Below are 20,331 nucleotides of genomic sequence, written 5' to 3'. Positions count from 1 at the left end.
TTGCCATGGGCCACGTAACTCAGACACACATATAGGTGGAGAAGCTAACGCAGTGTATTGGAGTGCACAGGGTGTAAGGAGGGGGTTGGACAAACTTGGATTGATTTCTCTAGGGTGTCAGAGGCTGAGGGACGACCTGACAGAAGGATGTACAATAATGAGAGGTTGGGATAGGGTGAATAGCTGGTGTTTTTTCCCCCAAGGTGGAAATGTCAAATACTGGGACCTATAGGTTTAAGGTGAGAGAGGAAAGTTTACAGAAGTGTGAGGAACGTTTTTTCACACAGAGGGTGTTCAGTGCCTGGAACATGCTGCTGGAGAAGTTTTTTTTTGTTCATGGGATGAGGGCATCACTGGCCCAGCCAGCATTTATTGCCCATCCCTAATTGCCCAGAAGGTAGTTAAGAGTCAACCACATCGTTGTGAGGTCTGGAGTCACATGTAGGCCAGATCAGATAATGGTGGCACCTTCCTTCCCTGAAGGACATTAGTGAACCAGATGGGTTTTTCCAACATTCAACAATGGGTTCATGGTCATTGTTAGACTGTTTATTCTACATTATTGTTGCATTCAAATTCCATCTTCTGCAGTGGCAGGATTTGAACCCGGGTCCCCAGAACATGACCTAGGGGTTTCTGGATTAACAGTTTAGGCCATCACCTCCCCAGTAGAAGCAAAAAGTGATAGAAGCAAATACTGTACGATAGAGGCATCTGGACAGACACGTGAACAGACAGGGAATAGAGGGTTACAGACCATGTGCAGACAGATGGAATTCCTTTGGAACAGCATCACAATTGGCATAAACACGGTGGACTGAAGGGCCTACTCTTGTGCTGTGCAATTCTATGTTCCATGATAGTAAGAGTCACTGTGAACGCATTGTTACTTTCTTGTTGAACTCAAAATTTGACCTTTCCATTTCTCCCTCTCACCCAATTATTTCCCCTTCCCCCAATAAATTAAGGACAAAAGGCATTGTCAGCTTTGCTTTAACAGCACAGAGCCAGGTGAGCTGGTTTTGCCGTCTGGTCGACCTTTGCATCTGAGTCAATTTGTCCCACATTTGATCTTTTTTTAATCTGTGGTGAGCGATTATTCCCCTGCCTGCTCCTGAACCTTGCACAATGTGGCCTGTGCTAAAGATAATGGGTGACTTTGTACAAGTGATTTGTATTTCTAATCTCTCCACATAATTCATTCTGCACTTCAAAGTTATTTGTTGACTGCATTAGAACCTAACCTGTTTGTATGATGTTCATTTTACAATGTCTTAGCCAAGCTACAGTAACACAGCAGAGGGAAGAATAACAAGCAAAGCTGCATTAAGCAGTCGCACACGAGCGTCACCAAACCATTTTGAAAGGCTGTGGACGTGTGAAGTTCAGAGTTGGAAGCTGCACAGTGGAACGATCAAAAGATCTCAAATTCAGCCCTGTAAATAAGGCTTGCGTGTGAAGGATCCAGCCTGGAAACATTACATTTCTATGCAAAGGAGAAGATTTGCATTTACACACCACCGCTCAACTGAGCTCCCCGTGCCTTAAAGAACAATTTACTCCTTTTGAAGTGTTGCTGCTGCAGCAATGCAGGGAAAGTGGCAGCCAATTTATGCACAGCATGATTCCACTGATAGCAAGGAGAGAAAAACCAGATTTCCCGCCTCCCCCCCCAACCATTCCTTAGGTGGGAACACTTATTGCCCATCCCTAATTGCCCCGATAAGGTGGTGGCCCTCCATCAGTGCAGTCCACGTAGTGGCATTAGTCCTAAAGTGGGGCTGCTGGGGAGGCAGGATTTTAACCCACTGACACTGAAAGAATGGAAAGGTGCTCCAAGTCCATGTGTTGTGAGACTTGAAGGGAACCTGAGATGGTTGGTGTTCCTACACATTTGCTGCCCTTGTCCATGTGGGGACTAGGAATCTAGGTAGATTACACAGTGTACAGTTTAAAATTAAGAGGTCTCACTTCTAGGATGTTGAAGTGGAGAACTGTTTTCTCTCAAAGCAGTGGAAATGAAGGCATTACATTTATTCAAAGCAGAGTCAGCTAGAGTTTTGGTGGACAGGGGAGTCAAAGGTTATGGGGACTGTGCAGATAGGAAAGTGGAAGCGAGACCACAAGCAAATCAGCCAAAATTGTGTTAAATGGTAGAGCCCAGTCAGCCCTGCCATACAATACTCCCTCAGCCCTGCTCTGCAATACTCCCTCAGCCCTGCTCTATAACACTCCCTTAGCCCTGCCCTATAACACTCCCTCAGCCCTACTCTGCAATACTCCCTGAGCACTGCTCTACAATACTCCCTGAGCACTGCTCTACAATACTCCCTCAGCCCTGCTCTACAACACTCCCTCAGCCCTGCTCTACAATACTCCCTCAGACCTGCTCTGTAACACTCCCACAGCCCTACTCTGCAATACTCCCTGAGCACTGCTCTACAATACTCCCTCAGCACTGCTCTACAATACTCCCTCAGCCCTGTCCTACAATACTCCCTCAGCCCTGCTCTACAATACTCCCTCAGACCTGCTGTGTAACACTCCCACAGCCCTGCTCTGTAACACTCCCTCAGCCCTGCTCTACAATACCCCCTCAGCCCTGCTCTGTAACACTCCCTCAGCCTTATATTGCAGTCCAAGTTTCTAGTTGAATTATTTTGATTTGTTTGCTAATGGGGACTGTAAGAAGAGGCTGGATAGACTGAGTCTTTTTTCCCAGAGCGTTGGAGGCTGAGGGGTGACCTGAGAGAGGTTTATAAAATCATGAGGGGCATGGATAGGGTGAAGAGACACGGTCTTTTCCCTGGGGTGGGGGTGTCCAGAACTAGCGGGCATAGGTTAAGGGTGAGAGAGGAAGGATATAAAAGGTCCTAAGGGGCAACGTTTTCACACAGGGGGAGATGCGAGAATGGAATGAGCTGCCAGAGGAAGTAATGGAGGCTGGTACAATTACAACGTTTAAAAGGCCTCTGAATGGGTATACGAATAGGAAGGGTTTGGAGGGATATGAGCCAAGTGCTGGCAAATGGGACTAGATTTGTTTAGGGTATCTGTTCGGCATGGATGAGTTGGGCCGAAGGGTCTGTTTCTATGCGATACATCTCTATGACTCTATAAAACTATCAACTTACAAATTCACATCATGCTGATTTTCACTGCTTGTAATGTCATCTGAACAGTACATTTACTGAGAGTGAGGCTTGGTTCTGCAGCTGCACCAGTCTCTCGTGAAAATTGAAGCAGTAAAATAAATTCACAAGCATTGATGTAGATCGCTCAGCAATGTAGCTGTTCCTGTTCGATCATAGACACTCCAGCGGTGAGCTGCATGTCTGATTCCCGGCATCCCAAGCTGCACTCGATAAAAACACAGGACACAGGCAAATCTTGTTAATTGTCTCTCTGGAGCCAGGATTCTCCAGCTTTGCAGAAAGCTGGAGAAAGCTCACTGAGATCCCTGTGCCTGGAAACATGTGCACAAACGGCGACATTACAGACTTGGAATCTGGCCAAGTACTGCCAGCAGAAGATAAACAATTGTTTCAGAAGCTCAGCTGGCAACAGTTTGTGAATGGAGACATAATGCATGTGAAACTGAAGACTTTTATATAATGGCTACACAAAGGAAACTGCTGGTGCCTTGGAGGACTAACAACAAGAAAAACACTGCAATTATGTAGCACCTTTCATAATGTGACAATGCCCTATACCTTTTATAACCAATTAAGGACTTGTATTATATCGTCACTGTGCTAACACAAGGACCTTAAGAGCTAAATTGTGCATAACAAGCTTCCCGGAGAATAGCAGTGAAGTGAATGTTGGAGAAAAATAGACAAGAACACCGGGAACAATGCCCCCAACATCTTTGGAATAGGGTCATGGGAACTGGGGTGTAACTTACTGAATTGAATTGAATTGAATTTATTGTCACGTGTACCAAGGCACAGTGAAAAGTATTGTCTTGTGAGCAATACAGGCAGATCACAGAGTTATGTAGCACAGATAGTAAATAATAGGTAAACAGCGGCAAAACAAAAACACAGGTACAGGGGAATGTTAAGAGTTTGTGAGTCCATTCAGTATTCTAACAACAGTAGGATAGAAACTGTTACGAAACCAGCTGGTGCGTGTGTGTTCAGGCATCTGTACCTTCTGCCTGATGGTCGAAGTTGTAGAAAAACATTGCCAGGGTGGGATGGATCTTTGAGAATGCTGGTGGCCTTTCCTTGACAGCGGGGCCTGGGAGATGGATTCTGTAGATGGGAGGTTGGCCTTTGTGATTGTCCGGGCTGAGTTCCCCACTCTCTGTAACCATCCCCGATCTTGAATGGTACAGTTGCCATACCAGGTAGTGGTACATCCAGACAGAATGCTCTCGATGGCACACCTACAAAAGTTGGCAAGGGTATTCACTGTCATGGCAAATTTCCTCAGCTGCCTGAGGAAGAAGAGACGTTGTTGCGCCTTTGTAACCAGTGGGTCCACATGGAGAGTCCAAGAAAGCTTGTTGTGGATGACCACTCCCAGGAGCTCGACACTCTCCACTCGCTCCACCTCTGTGCTGTTAATGGGCCGTGGGGGCATCGGTAACATCCCGCCTAAAGTCAGTAATGACTTCCTTGGTTTTGCCAGCATTAAGAGCTGGATTGTTCCCAGTGCACCATTTTTCCAGGTCTTCCACCTCCCGGCTGTAGTGTGTTTCGTCACCACCTGAGATTCAACTGACTATGGTGGTGTCATCAGCAAATGTGTAAATGGCATCTGGTATTTGGTGATGCAGTCATGAGTATACAGTGAGTACAGTAGGGGGCGGAGTATACACCCCTGGGTCAGATCCACTGTTGAGTGTTAGTGAGAATGAAATATTGTCCCCAATCTTCACTGAGTGTGGCCTGTGGGTCAGGAAACTGAAGATGCATTTGAAGTAAGTGGGGCTTAGTCCGAGATGACTAAGCTTAGTAATCAGTGTCAAAGGCATAATAGTGTTGAAGACTGAACTGTAGTCAAGGACTAGGATTTTTACATAGCATTCTTGGTGTCAAGATATTCTAGGGAGGAGTGAAGGGCAAGTCTTATGGCATCTGACATAGACCTGTTGATCCGATAGACAAATTGGAGTGGGTCAAGAGTAATGGGGAGGCTGGAGTTGATTAATGCCATGACTAACCTTTCAAAGCACTTCATGATCACCAAAGTTAGGGCCACTGGGCGGTAGTCATTGAGACATGCTTCATGATCCTTCTTAGGCACAGGGGTGATGATGGCCCTCTTGAGCATAGCAGGCGTTGAGACAATCTGGGAGGGATGTGTCATTGTCTGCTATCTTGCAACATCTCTTTTTAGAACCTGTGGTGTCACTCAGTCCTTGCCAAAGTCGCCAGGTGTCTGTCTGGGTCTCCAGTTTGGATCGGTATTGGTCCTTGGCTATCTTAATGGCTCTGCGAAGGTCATACTTGGATTCCTCATATTTGAGTGGGTCTCCTGATCTGAAGGCCTCACGTTTGGTTTTTAGCAGCTTCTGTATGTCCTGATTCACTCAGGGCCTCTGAGTTGCTGCAGCAAGCACAGATTTCACATGGGCAGTTCCAGTTACATTGATGGTCTTCAGGGTGTTAAAGATGTGGATTCAGGAAATGTCGGTTGGGCAGTTAGATGGAAACCATTGCTTGACATTACCTCATGCACAGACGGAACTACAGGTTGTCAATCTCAGTGTGTAAATCTCTCCATCAATACTACACAGCATTAGCAACCTAAATGATGTATTTAAATCTCTGCACTAGAAACTGAACTCCTGATCTTCCTGACTTAGGTTGGGAGCACAAGCCTGAGCTTTTGTTGATTAATCTGTGCCATGCAATCGTTTCATTCTAATAAGCTAAGCTAATATCGTCTCCGATGTTTAGGAGTTTGCCTCAGCAGACTTGCCTCAGAACCAAGAGATTGTGTGAGATTGTGTGAGTGACATACAGTCTAAGCAGAGATCTCGTTAGCATATTTTGAAAGCTGTTTTGGAACAGGTGCTGTGTTTTGGATAAGAACCTGCCAGCCTGTTCAGGTGGATCTAAAAGATCTCCAGGCACGAATAAGGAGCAGGATTTCTTTGTTGTTCTCGTCATTCAGAACACCACAAAGAGAAGATCAACTGATTCCTTCAGTTCTCATCAGCCCACTGAGCCAGATTGCTGATTGTTCACAAAACAGGAACTAAAGTTTCAAAAACAATTCAGCTTTACAGTGATTGTCCTGACAGATGAGAGATGTTATAAAAGCACTGTATCAATATCTCTTTTCCCCACTCTTTGTTTCCTTGGCTCTTCCTCCTGTTTTGATCTTTCCCACCCTCATTTGGAGAATTCCATAGTAGTTAGTACAGGTAGTTCTCATATAAAGCATGTTTCAACAGCACGATTTAGCTATAACGTCGCTGAAGAATTAGGGAATGGTATTTTTCAAGAACGCTTACCTCTGTTTGCAATAGCATGATTCCAGTGGCAATCGCTTTGTACACTTCATTCTGTGCACATGCTGATGTCAGTTGCTGTCAGAGCGTGTGAGAGTACAGTACTATACACTGAGCAGCGTCATCCCAAAAATTAAACTAACAAATGTTCATTACTCTGTCTCTAAGACAATGATATTCTTGTCTAATTCCTCTATAAGCCCTGTATAATTCCTGCCAGACTGCCTTACTCTTATATATACCATTTGCCTTTCTGATTTGTTCTCATACCTGCATATCACACAATCTAAACTAACCCTCAAGAAACAGTCAGAAGATAATCAACCACAGCCATCCACTTCTACAACCACAACTGCCCCTGGAGCTGGTGATGCTGATGACAACCCCCGTCCCTGCATTAAAAACATTTTTTCAATGTAATGTGTTACATTTACTTTTGTTTTGTTAATATATAGGATTTAAACTTCCATTCAGGCTCTGTTATACTTTGTGTTCATCCTTTGGGTGATTTTTGAGCGATCGTGAGTGTTATTCTTTGCTGATCTGCCCCTGACCCCACTTTTCCCATTGGCCCTATTATTTCCATTAAGCCAGTTTCCATTAAGCGAGATTTCACTGGAATGCAATTAAGATGTTATATGAGAACTACGTGTATATCTTATTCAGTCGAAGTAGCCCATGTTGGTGATGTTTACCCTCAGTGACATTACCCAAAGAGGTAGCCCTCCAGAATATGCAGGACTACTGTTTGGGGCTGGAAGGATTCTGATGTTCTTCAGAGAACCACAAAAAGGACTGTGGTCAACTCTGTTCCATAGTTCAGTCCCCAACTCCTATCCCTTCTGAGACATGTTAGACTTCAGCTGGAATATTGTGTACAGATGTAGCTGTCATATTACCAGAAGGATGTGAGTAAGAGAGATGTACAGCACAGAAACAGATTCTTCAGTCCAACTTGTCCATATCGACCAGATAACCTTCATTCATCTAGTTCCGTTTGCAAACACTTGGCCCATATACCCATCCAGATGCCTTTTAATATTGTACTTGTACCAGCATCTACCACTTCCTCTGGCAGCTCATTCAATACATACATCACCCTTTGTGTGTAAAAATGTTGCCCCTTAGGTCCTTTCTACATCTTTCCCCTCTCACCCTAAACCCATGTCCTCCCGTTTCTAGACTCCCCCACCTTTGGGAAAAAAAGACTTTGCCTATTTATCCTATCCATGCCTCTCATGATTTTGTAAACCTCTATAAGGTCACCCCTCAGCCTCCACCACTCCAGAGAAAACAGCCCCAGCCTGTTCAGCCTCTCCCTATAGCTCAATTCCTCCAACCCTGGCAACATCCTCATAAATCTTTTCTGAACCTTTTCAAGTTTCACAACATCCTTCCTATAGTAGGGAGACCAGAATTGCAAGCAATATTCCAACAGTGGCCTAACCAATGTGCTGTACAGCTGTAGCATGACCTCCGAACTCCTGTACTCAATGGTCTGACCAATAAAGGAAAACATATCAAATACCTTCTTCACTATCCTGGTGACTCCATTTTCAAGGAGCTATGAACCTACACTCTTCTTGGAGAGAAGAAAGCTGAGAGGAGATCTTATAGAGATTTAAAAGTCATGAATGGGCTGGATAGAGAAGTTAGGGAACAGGTTTTCTCACTCAGAAAAGGAAGAAGAGCAAGGGTGCAGGGGTTTAAAGTGAAATACAAAAGGCACAGGGGAGATGTGAGAAAATAAGCTCCACCCAATGAGCAGTTAGGGTCTGGAAATGTGGAGGCAGGTTCAATTGAAGCATTCAGGAGAGTAGTTGATGATTATTGGAAACAGGCCCTTTAGCCAAACAAGTCTACACTGACCCCCCAAAGAGTTACCCACCCTCCCAACCCATTCCCCTACCCTATTATCTTATATTTACCCCTGACTAATGCACCTAACCTACACATCCCTGAATGCTATGGACAATTTAGCATGGACAATTCACCTAACCTGCACATCTTTGGATTACGGAAGAAACTGAAGCATCCAAAGGAAACCCACATAGACACGGGGAGAATATGCAAACTCCACACAGACAGTTGCCCAAGGCTGGAATCAAAACCGGGTCCCTGGTGCTGTGAAGCAGCAGTACATGGACACAATGCACTGTAACAATTCTGTGATTCTATGGCATTTAAATTTCTATCGAAACTTGTCAAGATCAATGACAGGAGAACAGTCTCCGAGTCCAAGGCACCTAAACCATGGAGGTGACTGTATCAGAACAAGGAGCCAGTCAATGAAAGACAGAGCTGAAGAGAAATTTGTTCAGTCAAAAGATTATGCCCCTTTGCAATTCCCTCCCTCTCTGGAGGATTGAAGATGTTCTAAAGACAGGAGTCAGTCGAGTTTTTAATTTGAAAAAAATTAAGAGTTATGGGCTATTCAGTGGTGCTTCAAATAAAGCTTCTGCAAATTCTGACAATACTCACTCAAGCATTCACTCAGGCACGCCTTATCACACAGATTTCAATCCAACTGTCCCAGTCAGATTTGAACCCAGTTTTTCCTGTGGGTCCAATGCTGCGTGCAGTCTCACTGATACACGAGAGACTAAAGTCAGATCCCCTGCAGCACCTCCGCAGTGACTGTGACATCCTTTTGCTCCTTCAGATCTATAGAGCTAATTACACTTTCTTGTAACATTCTGCTTCTCGTTCCTCCCCCTCCTTCTGAAAGACGGTTAGTTCTGCAGTGAATTGCTCCAGATATTTCCGGTACCTGTGTACATTCATCATAGTACAGTCAGTTCCTCCATCCCATTACAGTCAGTTCCTCCATCCCAGTACAGTCAGATCCTCCATCCCATTACAGTCAGATCCTCCATCCCATTACAGTCAGATCCTCCATCCCAGTACAGTGAGATCCTCCATCCCATTACAGTCAGATCCTCCATCCCATTACAGTTAGATCCTCCATCCCAGTACAGTCAGTGTTTCTGCAATGTGATGGTTGTATTTTTCTGCAAACCCGCATTATAGAAAAACATAAACAGCACTTAAAGTGCACGTTATGGCCAACATACATTTGAAAAGTTCCTGTTTTAGAAACAATGCCTCCAATTTGTCAATCACATTCCAGTGAATGACATTAATGAAACATGTGTTATAGCAGAATGACCTGTTAGTATCTTCAGCACTTTCCTGACTCCCTACATTCCATCGTTGATAACCGTGCCTCTGCAGTTTTCACTCTAAGCTTTAGAATTGCCTGCCTAAACCTCTCCATCTCTCGTTTCTTTTCCCCTTTAAGACATTCTTATTGAAAACATATGTTTTGATAAAACCTATGGTAACCTGTTGTTATGTCTTCACGTGTATCTTGGTCTGAAATTTCTTTCTGATAGTGCTGCCTTGCAGCACCTTGGGATGGGTTACTGTGGTGAACAGCAACAATTCACCAAGACTGCTCAGACACACCTTCCAAAGCCACAACCATGACCAAGTAAAAGGACAAGGGCAGCAGGTACATGGGAACTCACCAGCACCTCCAAGTTCCCCAAACAAGCCACTCATCAATTCAGGCAAAATATTGTGAAATGCTGGAAATCTGAAACAAAGGCAGAAATTGCTGAAGAAACTCAGCAGGTCTGGCAACTTCTGTGGAGAGAGAAACACACTTTATGTTTCAAGTCCCCGATGACTCTTCTTCCGAACTTTCCCCATCCTGACTTTATAGAATCCTTACAGTGTGGAAATAGGCCGTTCGGCCCATCCGGGTTGCACCAACCCTCTAAAAAACATCCCAGCCAGACTTACCCCCAACCTTATCCCTGTATCCCTGCATTTCCTAAGTCTAACCCACCCATCCTGCACGGCCCTGGACATTACAGGCAATTTAGCATGGCCATTCCACCTAACCTACACATCTTTGGATTGGGGGAGGAAACCAGAGCACCCAGCGGAAACCCACACAGACATGGGGAGAATGTGCAAACTCCACACAGGCAGTCATCAGTTTTGATGGAATTGAACCCGGGTGCCTAATGGTGTGAGGCAGCAGTGTGAACCATTGAGTCACTGTTCTGCACCTTAAGAAATGTATTGCTGTTCCTGTCGTGTTGTTCCGAAATTCCCTTTCTAAGAATGTTGTGGGAGAACTCCCTGAGCCAAGTGGACTGCAGCAGTTCAAGACATCGTCTCACCACTGACCTCTGAATAAAAAATAGGGACAGGCAATAAACGCAGACCCAGCTAGTGACATCCATGTCCTCTTTATCAATGAAAATTTGAAAAAAAACCCTTTTAGAATATTGTATGCAATTCTGGTCTCCCAGCTATAGGAAGGATGTTGTGTAACTTGAAAGGGTTCAGAAAAAATTTACAAGGATGTTGCCAGGGTTGGAGGGTTTGAGCGAAAGGGAGAGGCTGAACAGGCTGGGGCTGTTTTCCTTGGAGCGTCGGAAGCTGAGGTTTATAGAGGTTTACAAAATCATGAGGGACGTGGATAGGATAAATAGACATGGCCTTTTCCCCAGGGTGGGAAAGTCCAAAACTAGAGGGCATAGGTTTAGGGTGAGAGAGGGGAAAGACTTAAAAGGGATCTACTGGGCAACTTTTTCACAGAGGGTAGTGCATGTATGGAATGAGCTGCCAGAGGAAGTGGTGGAGGCTGGTACAATTACAGCATTGATAAGGCATTTGGATGGGTATATGAGTAGGAAGGGTTTAGGTGGAAATGGGCCAAATGCTGGCAAATGCGACGAGATTAGATTAGGGTATCTGGTCAGCATGGACGAATTAGACAGAAGGGTTTATTTCCATGCTGTACAACAATACGCCTCTATGACTCGATGTAAGTCAATGTTAGCCTGTTGCGGATATTCCCTACATCTGTCATGACAGAAAATTTCAATGTGACGGGCCTCGCTTCCACCTAGTGTTTGTCTCTTTGGGAGGGACTCCTGGTCCTGTCACCCTTTTCTCCAATACATAATATCTTCAACAAGTTTGCTTATGTGTGTCGGGTGAGAGGGCAAGCACTCAGAATTGTGGCTGCCTTGCCCTCTTTCATCACAGAATCCACTCAGCCTGTAGCACTTAGTCATTCGAAACCTCAAGCTTTGTCTTCAGAAGATAAGTAGCAATCAACCAACTCTTAAATGGTTTCAAATGAAGTCTGGGCAATGAGTCGATTAGAAGAAGGGGAACATTAATGTGATTTTTCCCGTGAAACATCCACATGTTATGACGGGGAACCTGACCCTTCAGATAAATGGAACGCATGCTGCATTAGCTGATGAAATGCAAGGTTTCTGAGTGCAGGTTCAACATCTTAGGACAGGAAGGTTGAGCTTTAATTGATGCTTGATTGGCAGGATATTGAACAGGACTTGGCAAATCTGCTCTTCTGCTGCATCCTGTACATATTAAATAATTATCTGGCACTTCTAGTCTATTTGTCTCCAGTATGAGTCATTTACCTTTGTTCTATATTGATGGAAGGGTGTCTGCTAATTACTGCTGAATATATACACTGCTGACACTTTAATTGTCCTCACCTCCAGCCTTTGAAGGCCAGAGATGTCAACTTGGTGTCACCAGCTGTCACCACTAAAATGTGAGAGGAGACGTTATTCCATTAAGTTTATTTCCCCCAGTGCAGATGTGCCCCTGTCTCCTGTACAGCGAAGGGAGTTTTGATCTAACTGTTAGTGAAGTGGAGCCAATCCAACAAGATTAGCCCTGAGTGTGAAGATTGAAGATCCCATCGTCAGACAGGATACTTGATCTTGCCAGCTGAGACAGTCACACAGGATTGAAATATTGGTCTTGTGTCACAATGACCACCAGTCACCTTGTCTTTACTGATCTGCCGCACAAGGAGACTACACCTGGCTGGTGCAGCTGAGTTATGTCTTCCCATGAGCAGACTGACAACTGTGTTTACTTTAAGACATTCTTGAGATGGGGGTTGAGCTGTCATGACTGACATTTTATTGTCCCACCACCAACTGCCTACACAAAGGTGGTAGTGAGTTCAACAAATACAGTGGAATGATTTCCAGATCACAGAATTATTACAGTGCAGAAGGAGGCCAGTTGGCCCCTCGCTCAGATCTGCTCCGTGATCCTACACAGCATGGTGATCCAAAATAAACCATCCATGTCCTCTTGAATGCCTCAACCAAACCACATTTCCAGATGGTGCATTCCAGACCCTAACTACTCACTGGGTGAAAACGTTCTCTTCTCACATCACTCTTGCTTTGTTTGCTCAGATCCAGCGTCAAGAGTCAACCATGTTGATGCAGGACTGTTGGAGTGAATAGGGCAATACAACATCAAGGTTATAGTTTTCTTTCCTAAAGAGCACTTTACAAACCAATTGCATTTTGGTGACGAATCTGGCAACATATAAAGATCAGAAAGAAAATATTCATCCAATCAGGTTGTCATTACTTAGACCAGTGAGTCTTTAATTTCCAATTTATTTCTTTGAACTGATTTCAAATCCTTAATCTGCTAATGATGTTTTACCTCAGTGTTCCTCTGCATCGTGATTCCAGGTTTATGGTTTACCCGTTCAGTGAAATAAGCACTCCGCCCGTTCAGCAGTGAACTCCCTTTTCCCTGGGTCAGGAAAAGTCAGTACAGTCAAGTGGGATTAGTGTAGATAGGTCAGCACAGCCTCAGTGGGCTGAATGGCCTTTTGTGTGCTGAATGACTGTAAGAATCCCTAAGGCTTAGGAAGCAGGTTAACGTGGGGATGCAAGTGCAAAACACAGTGGATGCTGGACATTTGACATAAGAGCAGGAAGTGCTGGAGAAACTCAGCAGATCTGGCATGGGAGTTGGGGGGGGGAGGGGCGAGGTGGGGAGCAGGAGGAACAGAGTTATTGTTTCAAGTTGGGTACAATGTGAAGACTCACTAACTCCACACTGGCCTCTCCAGTTCCCTGCTGTGTGAACACCGAAAAATGAGGGGCCTTTGGTTTATACTCTTCAGCTAATTGTCACTGATATTAACCAAAATAACATGAGTAACTCTGCAAAAATAAACTTTCTTGTTGTTCAAGAAAGAGATAGACACAGTTTTCAACACATTTCAAGGCCACGAGGGGAATGGGGATAAAATTAAGAATATGCTATAAAGGATCAGCCATGATCATAGTGAATGGTGGAGCAGGCTCGAAGGGCTGAATGGCCTACTCCCACTCCTACTTTCAGTGTTTCCATGTTTGTGTTCAATCCCTCAATGACATTCAACACCTCACATCCTACAGCATCTGGCCAAATTCCCAGGCAATCCGAATCCTCCCAGATTTATTCCCAGCGAGGGAGGCCAGGATTCGATTGGAAAGCTTTGGGTTTGATGTGATCTTGCAGTTTGGCAGAGGCTGAACGATGATAGGTTTTGGAGTTTCTTGATGAACAATTACCGGACTGATTTGTTTAAAAAGCTGGATGTCAGGCTTTTCTTGTTTTGATTAAATGGGTAGTTTTCTGTCAGCTCCTGAATCATGGTGTCCAAGGTAGATGCCTGATTCTCCCAGTGGGAGTGCTGCTCCCAACTGGACAATACTGGATACCTTCCTGATTGATTTGTTGTTGGCATTTTGGTCTATTTTTGCTTAATTATTGGCAATCCATTTAGCCAAGTTTTACAAGCGGGGACAGGTCCTGAAAGAGTTCAGGCTGATAGCCCCCACGTTCTGATCTCTTGACCCTCAATAGCCATTTCTATCAGTTATAATGTGACTTCTCATATCTATTTCTAGCATTGTCATTGTAAACCATTCCACAGTTCATGGCCTACTCTGACTCCTACTCCTATTACCTATGTTGTCTAAGCTCTGGATTTGCCAATCTGCTTCCCACCTCAACAGGCTCATTTCAAGCCAATTTCTTTTTGTTGATAGGTCTTAATGCCCCCTTGTTTGATCATGCTGATAGGATGAAATTTGGAGCATTTTGACCATGTCTGAAACGCAGTACAAATGCTAGTTTGTTGTTGACATATTTCTCATAAAAACTGAACAGGTTTGTGAAATACTGGTCAATCAAAGAGGCTTCAGCAGAGAGAATTTATAGGTAGCTCCCTACAATCTGGATTTTGTACGTCAATTTGGTTGCTATGTTGCGGGTCAGATTTAGTGAGGAAAGCTTATCTTCATTGCTCCAAGACGGCAGGGTCTCAGCTGTCATTCTGTCTCAGTGAGAATGACTGGAAGATTCACTTCCCTTGATTTATACACCCCCTGATTTTTCTGTTGTGAAAATTAACAAGCAGCACATTTCACAGCCTGGCATTCTGTTGTTGTGAAACTGCGCTAGATTCGAGGGCACTAACCACATCCACCTGAAGCTTTGAGCTAAAATAGCATTTGGATCATTAAAGAAATTATTTAGTGTGGTGTTACTGCTTATGTATCAGTGAGTGTACACCCAGTGTCATTTCAGCAAAGCTTATTCATTGAAGCGACACAGTCAGTGAGGATTTAACTGGACAAAGTTTAATTACGTCAACACCGTGCATTGTTCCTTTCTTATGCTCCTCAAAACCTATCTTTTGTGATTAAAGATTTGGGCAGTTCTCTTAATAACCCCTTCCTTGGCACTTTTTGTTTTACTTAGTGATACTTTCCTATATTAGAAACCATAATAACAATGCAAAAAAAAAGTGTTGCTGGTAGTCTGAAATAAAGACAGAAGATGCTGGAAATACTCAGCAGATCAAGATTCATAAAACCATAAGCCAGGACAAGAGTAGGCTGTTCGACCCCTCAATCCTGTTCTAGCATTCAATAGGAGCATTGCTGATCTGACACTCTTCATGCCTGCATTCCTAACTTTCCCTGCAGCCCATGATTCCCTGATTGATCAAGGTTCTTTCTATCACACCCTTAAATCTACACAAGGACCCTGCACCCCCCCCCCCCCCCACCCCCCATAGCTCTCTGTGGCAAGGAGTTCCAAAGACTCACAACCCCACTTATCTATTTACCATCTCCTTCCTGCCTTACGCCATCACCCCTTTCTGTCATTGACACTGTCGTGTTGTCCATCCTGCTGCTGACTTCCGCCTCCCTTTGCTATTTTCCTATCTCTCTGTTTGCTGAAAGCCTCTCGTTTCCTGGTTGGGATGAAAACGCATTGATCTAAAGCACAGTTATCCATGTTTCTCAGTCCACAACGCTGCCCAACCAACTGAATGTTTCAAGCACTTTCTGTTCCTATGTCCCTGTGTGGAGAGGATGTTTCCTGTTATTGTGGGTGAGTATAATACTATTAAGAATAAAGGGATGACCATGTAAAACAGAGATGAAGCCATTGTCCTTTTCATAGAAGGTCATGGATCTTTGGAATGATTTTTTGAAAATTCACCCTTGAGATGTGAGCATCACTGGCCAGGCCAGCATTTATTGCCCGTCCCTAATTGCCCTGAGAGCAGTTAGCAGTCAACCACATTACCATGGGTCTGGAGTCACATGTAGGCCAGATGAAAATGGCAAATTTCCATCCCTAAAGGACGTTCATGAACCAGATGGGTATTTCCAATACTTGACAATCTTTCTCAAAAGGCAATGGAAACAATAAGTATGTTTTCAGAAGAACTATGTATACTCTTGTTAAACAATGCACTGAAAGTTATCAGAGATGGGAAGGATTGCAGACTTGTGATTATAATCAGATAGACATTGATCTTAGCTGAAAATGTGTTGCTGGTTAAAGCACAGCAGGTCAGGCAGCATCCAAGGAACAGGAAATTCGACGTTTCGGGCCAGAGCCCTTCATCAGGAATGAGGAGAATGTGCCAGGCAGGCTAATGCAGGTCTGTGAGAGTGTTGTCCTGAGCTGGGGTAGGGCTGATTGCAGGGAATGTAGGTAGCGACGCATGGCTGCAAGGGTGGAGCGGAGGATCCGGAGGGAGGTCTGTTGCTGGAATTTCCTGTTCCTTGGATGCTGCCTAACCTGCTGTGCTTTAACCAGCAACACATTTTCAGCTCTGATCTCCAGCATCTGCAGACCTCACTTTTTACTCGAAGACATTGATCTTATTAAATGATGGAGCAGACTTGATGGGCCGAAATGTCTATAATGTTTGTAAATGTGGGCAATATAGTTCAAACCAGCAGTTTAAAGACAATTCACTTTCCCTGAGAATTGCTAAGACTTTCATATCAATATGTCAATGTTTGATTTGATTTATTGTAATCACATGTACTTAAATCTAGTGAAAAGCTTTGTTTTGCAAGCAGTATAGGCAGTGTATAACAGACAATGACAAGACAGACAGGTCATAGGGTGCTCAGACGGAGTGAGGCATGCAAGGTTACATCAGCACAGAAGGTGCACAAAAGCAAGGGCAACTTTAGATTTGAACTTAGAAAGGTCCATTCAGGGTCTAATAATGGCAGGGAAGAAGCTGTTCTTCAACCTGTTAGTGTGTGTGTGTGTGTGTGTGTGTGTGTGTGTGTGTGTGTGTGTGTTCAAGCTTCTGTGTCTTCTGATGGAGGCAGTTTTAGGACAGGTTGTGGGAGGGGTCTTTGATGGTGTTGGCAGCCTTTCTATGGTAATGAGAAGTGTAAATGGAGTCCACGGATTGGAAGTTGGCTTGCGTGATGGTCTGGTCTTACAACTCAAAGAACTGCCTGTGTAGTTGGGACAAGATCAGGAGGTATAAATCCCACAGAAAGAGAGAAGGAATTTTATATTTTTCCCAGTTTGTCCATGGAGTGTATTTCTCAAATTCAGAATAGAGATGATTCTTTCCCTGGGGTAATATCATTGGAACAAACCACTGACTATTGATTACTCATATTTATGAATATAATCCTATACAGGGGTGTACTTTTAAAGAGCCAACTTAAGCACATTTCTTGTACTTATGAATGGCTTTTTAAAATTGACTTGTTTTATGTTCTAACTTGTGTACAAACCAACTTAAGAACCAAATGCAAGAATGGAACCCATCTGTGACTCGGGGACTGCCTGTATAAGATTCGAAGGGAGCTTGACAGGACAGATGGTGAGATGATGTTTCCACTAGTGACAGAATTTCAAATGAGAGACATAGTTGACACTCATTGAAAACTGGGATGCAAAGAGATTTATTCTTCCAGATGATAAGGAATGTCAGGAACACTGTCCCTCAGAGAGTATTCTTCCAATGTTACTCCCTCAAATGGAGTAACATTGATGTAACAATGTTCTGAGAGGAAGCTGTCAATACCCACTGTTAATCTTTCTTCCTTTGTGTTTCTCTTCAGCTTCCCCACAGAAGAGTGACCTTCTCCACAGCCAATCAGTCCCAGGATCTGCAAGACCCAAACCAGCACAGTTACTATGACAGTGGGCTTGAAGAGTCAGAAACCCCAAGCAGCAAATCATCTTCAGGGCCACGTCTGGGACCCCTTACCCTGCCTGAGGACCACTACGAACGCACCACACCTGACGGCAGCATTGGAGAGATGGAGCACCCGGAGAATGGTAATGCATGTTTCATCTTTCCACATCACAGGCCACCGTGACTGACAGTGAAACAGAGCTCTGGGCTGTTTAGTTCCAAATACTTCACTAAAGATAAGCAGTGACATTGAGTGGGAGATGGGGAGAAGGGAGACCTCTCAAAAATTGCAGTGTGGTTATCCTTAGAGGACAGAGATTCTGCCTGAACGTTGAGATTCTGACAGAGGGCTCAGCAGAGTGGTGCAGAGCAGTAAGGTTATAGATTCTCTGACCTTTTTGATCTCCGTCAGTTTGGTATGATTGTTAACCCCTCGGGTTAAGGCAGAATCAGCACCTGACTGTTATCTGCTCTCCCTAGCTGTGTGTTATATATGTGACTCCAACACCACACCAGTACAGTTAACCCGTAACTGCGCTCAGAGATATGCCACTCAGCATGCCACTGAGTTATATCAAACAGATGTATTCGGAAAGACGAGAGCACAGTTGGAGCCTCATGAAGAGGGATGTAGGAATCCAACAAGGTAGTTCACCACCAACTCTTCAAAGGTACCTGCAGATGAGTAGTGAATGTCAGCCTCCAATGCACTGAGATTGAGGTTTGTTTTTGAAACACTGTCTCCGCCTTGTTGGACAAGTTGGATCAATATGGGGAGAGGTGCAGATTTGTGCTGGGCTGTCAGAACAAAAGGCATAAGAACAGATAGTGGCCATTCAGCCCATCACGTCTGCTCCACCATTCATGGATAATCTGAAAACCCACAACTTCACTTTCCTGCCTTTTCCCTGCAACCCTTACTAATTAAAATGTTTCTATCTCAGCTTTGGACATAATTTAATGACTGTCTCAACAGCCCTCTGCAGTAATGAATTCCATAAACTCTCTACTTCGGATGGAAGTATCTTTATCTTTCCTCAGACATTGGCCCAGAATCTGTGCACAGTATTCCTGCTGTGGCCTGTCTATTGCCTTAGTATAGTTTTGGCAAAACCTCCCTATGTTTACAATCCATTCCATTTGAAATAAAGGCTAGCATTCTGTTTGCCTTCCAATTGGCTGTGATTAATTTACTTCTCCTGATTTCCTGGAAGGTATATTAGGTAAAGTTGCATGGTGCTATCAGACCATAGGGCTGCTCTGTCCTGTGAGAGAGAGAAAGAGAGAGAGAGAGAGAGAGAGGGCTGGTTTAACCTGAGGGTCACCATGCCTCGGTGTGGAAAGTAGCCTTACTGGTTGAGCCATGTGTGAATGGTCATCTGACCGAGACTTCACAGGGTGAATGCATTCCTCAGGAAAGGGTCACTGTCTGTCAGGGCAGGCGAATAACTGAAGACTTTGAAAAGTGGGGAAACTGCTATTCTATTCTATAAACCACCTCAGCCCATTGACTGACTAAGTCCAAAGATGTGCCAGTTAGGGTGAATTGTTCATGCTGTTTTGCCCCAGCATGCCCAGGAATGTGCAGGCTAGGTAGAGTATCCACGGGAATGCAAGGTTTAGATTAGATTAGACTTAGATTAGACTTACAGTGTGGAAACAGGCCCTTCGGCCCAACAAGTCCACACCGACCCGCCGAAGCGAAACCCACCCATACCCCTACATTACCCCTTACCTAACACTACGGGCAATTTAGCATGGCCAATTCACCTGACCCGCACATCTTTGGACTGTGGGAGGAAACCGGAGCACCCGGAGGAAACCCACGCAGACACGGGGAGAACGTGCAAACTCCACACAGTCAGTCGCCTGAGTCGGGAATTGAACCCGGGTCTTCAGGCGCTGTGAGGCAGCAGTGCTAACCACTGTGCCACCGTGCCGCCCACGGTTGTGAGGCTAGAATGAAATGCTCTTAGGAGGGTTGGCACAGACATAATGGGCTGAATGGCCTCTTTCTGCATCGTAGGGATTCAATGATTGCGTAAGTGTTCAACTGAGGCAATAAATTCATCCCACCTGTGCACAAACTTATGCCTTGACTTTTTGTTTTCAACAACTGATTTTGATTTTGCCAACTTTTCTTCCTAGCTAAGGCCACCAATTCTTCCCTGGCACCTGGTCCGGGTTATTTCCTACTGTGTGTGATAACAATAGCGAGGGGCTACTCATAGTGTCAGAGCTGAGCTTTACCTTGTTTCCACATCCTCACATTTACTCGGTTACGCTCAGGGTCTGGAATCCCACCGAATGTTCATTTCCTCGCCCCAGCAGCCCTGCCTCCTCTTGCTCTGAGAAAGGAACTGGAGTGCAGACTGATGGAAGGGTACTGGGATTGAAGATTAGTAAAGGTAAGGGGTGAGGCAGTGAGGCTTTTATTTCGGAATGGGAAGTAAACCTTGTTATCTACATGTAGCATTTGTCACCATCCCTGAAGACCCAGAAGATGAGCAGGTTATTTCAGAGC

At 44.5% G+C, this 20,331-nt stretch overlaps 1 protein-coding gene across 2 annotated transcripts in view; it reads left to right on the top strand.

The window, feature by feature from the left end:
* LOC132823515 (protocadherin-1-like) overlaps positions 1 to 20,331 on the top strand; it is a 367,837-nt gene that overhangs the window by 236,902 nt on the left and 110,604 nt on the right. For both annotated transcript variants that reach the window (XM_060837457.1, XM_060837456.1), the window contains exon 3: positions 17,731 to 17,950. In XM_060837457.1, the coding sequence (XP_060693440.1) occupies positions 17,731 to 17,950 (220 nt within the window). The remainder of the gene's footprint in view (positions 1 to 17,730; positions 17,951 to 20,331) is intronic.

Source organism: Hemiscyllium ocellatum, chromosome 16 (genome assembly GCF_020745735.1).
Source record: "Hemiscyllium ocellatum isolate sHemOce1 chromosome 16, sHemOce1.pat.X.cur, whole genome shotgun sequence".
Classification (NCBI taxonomy): Eukaryota; Metazoa; Chordata; class Chondrichthyes; order Orectolobiformes; family Hemiscylliidae; genus Hemiscyllium; species Hemiscyllium ocellatum.
The sequence above is the reverse complement of the archived record's forward strand: the minus strand, read 5'-3'. Positions and strand labels throughout refer to the sequence as shown.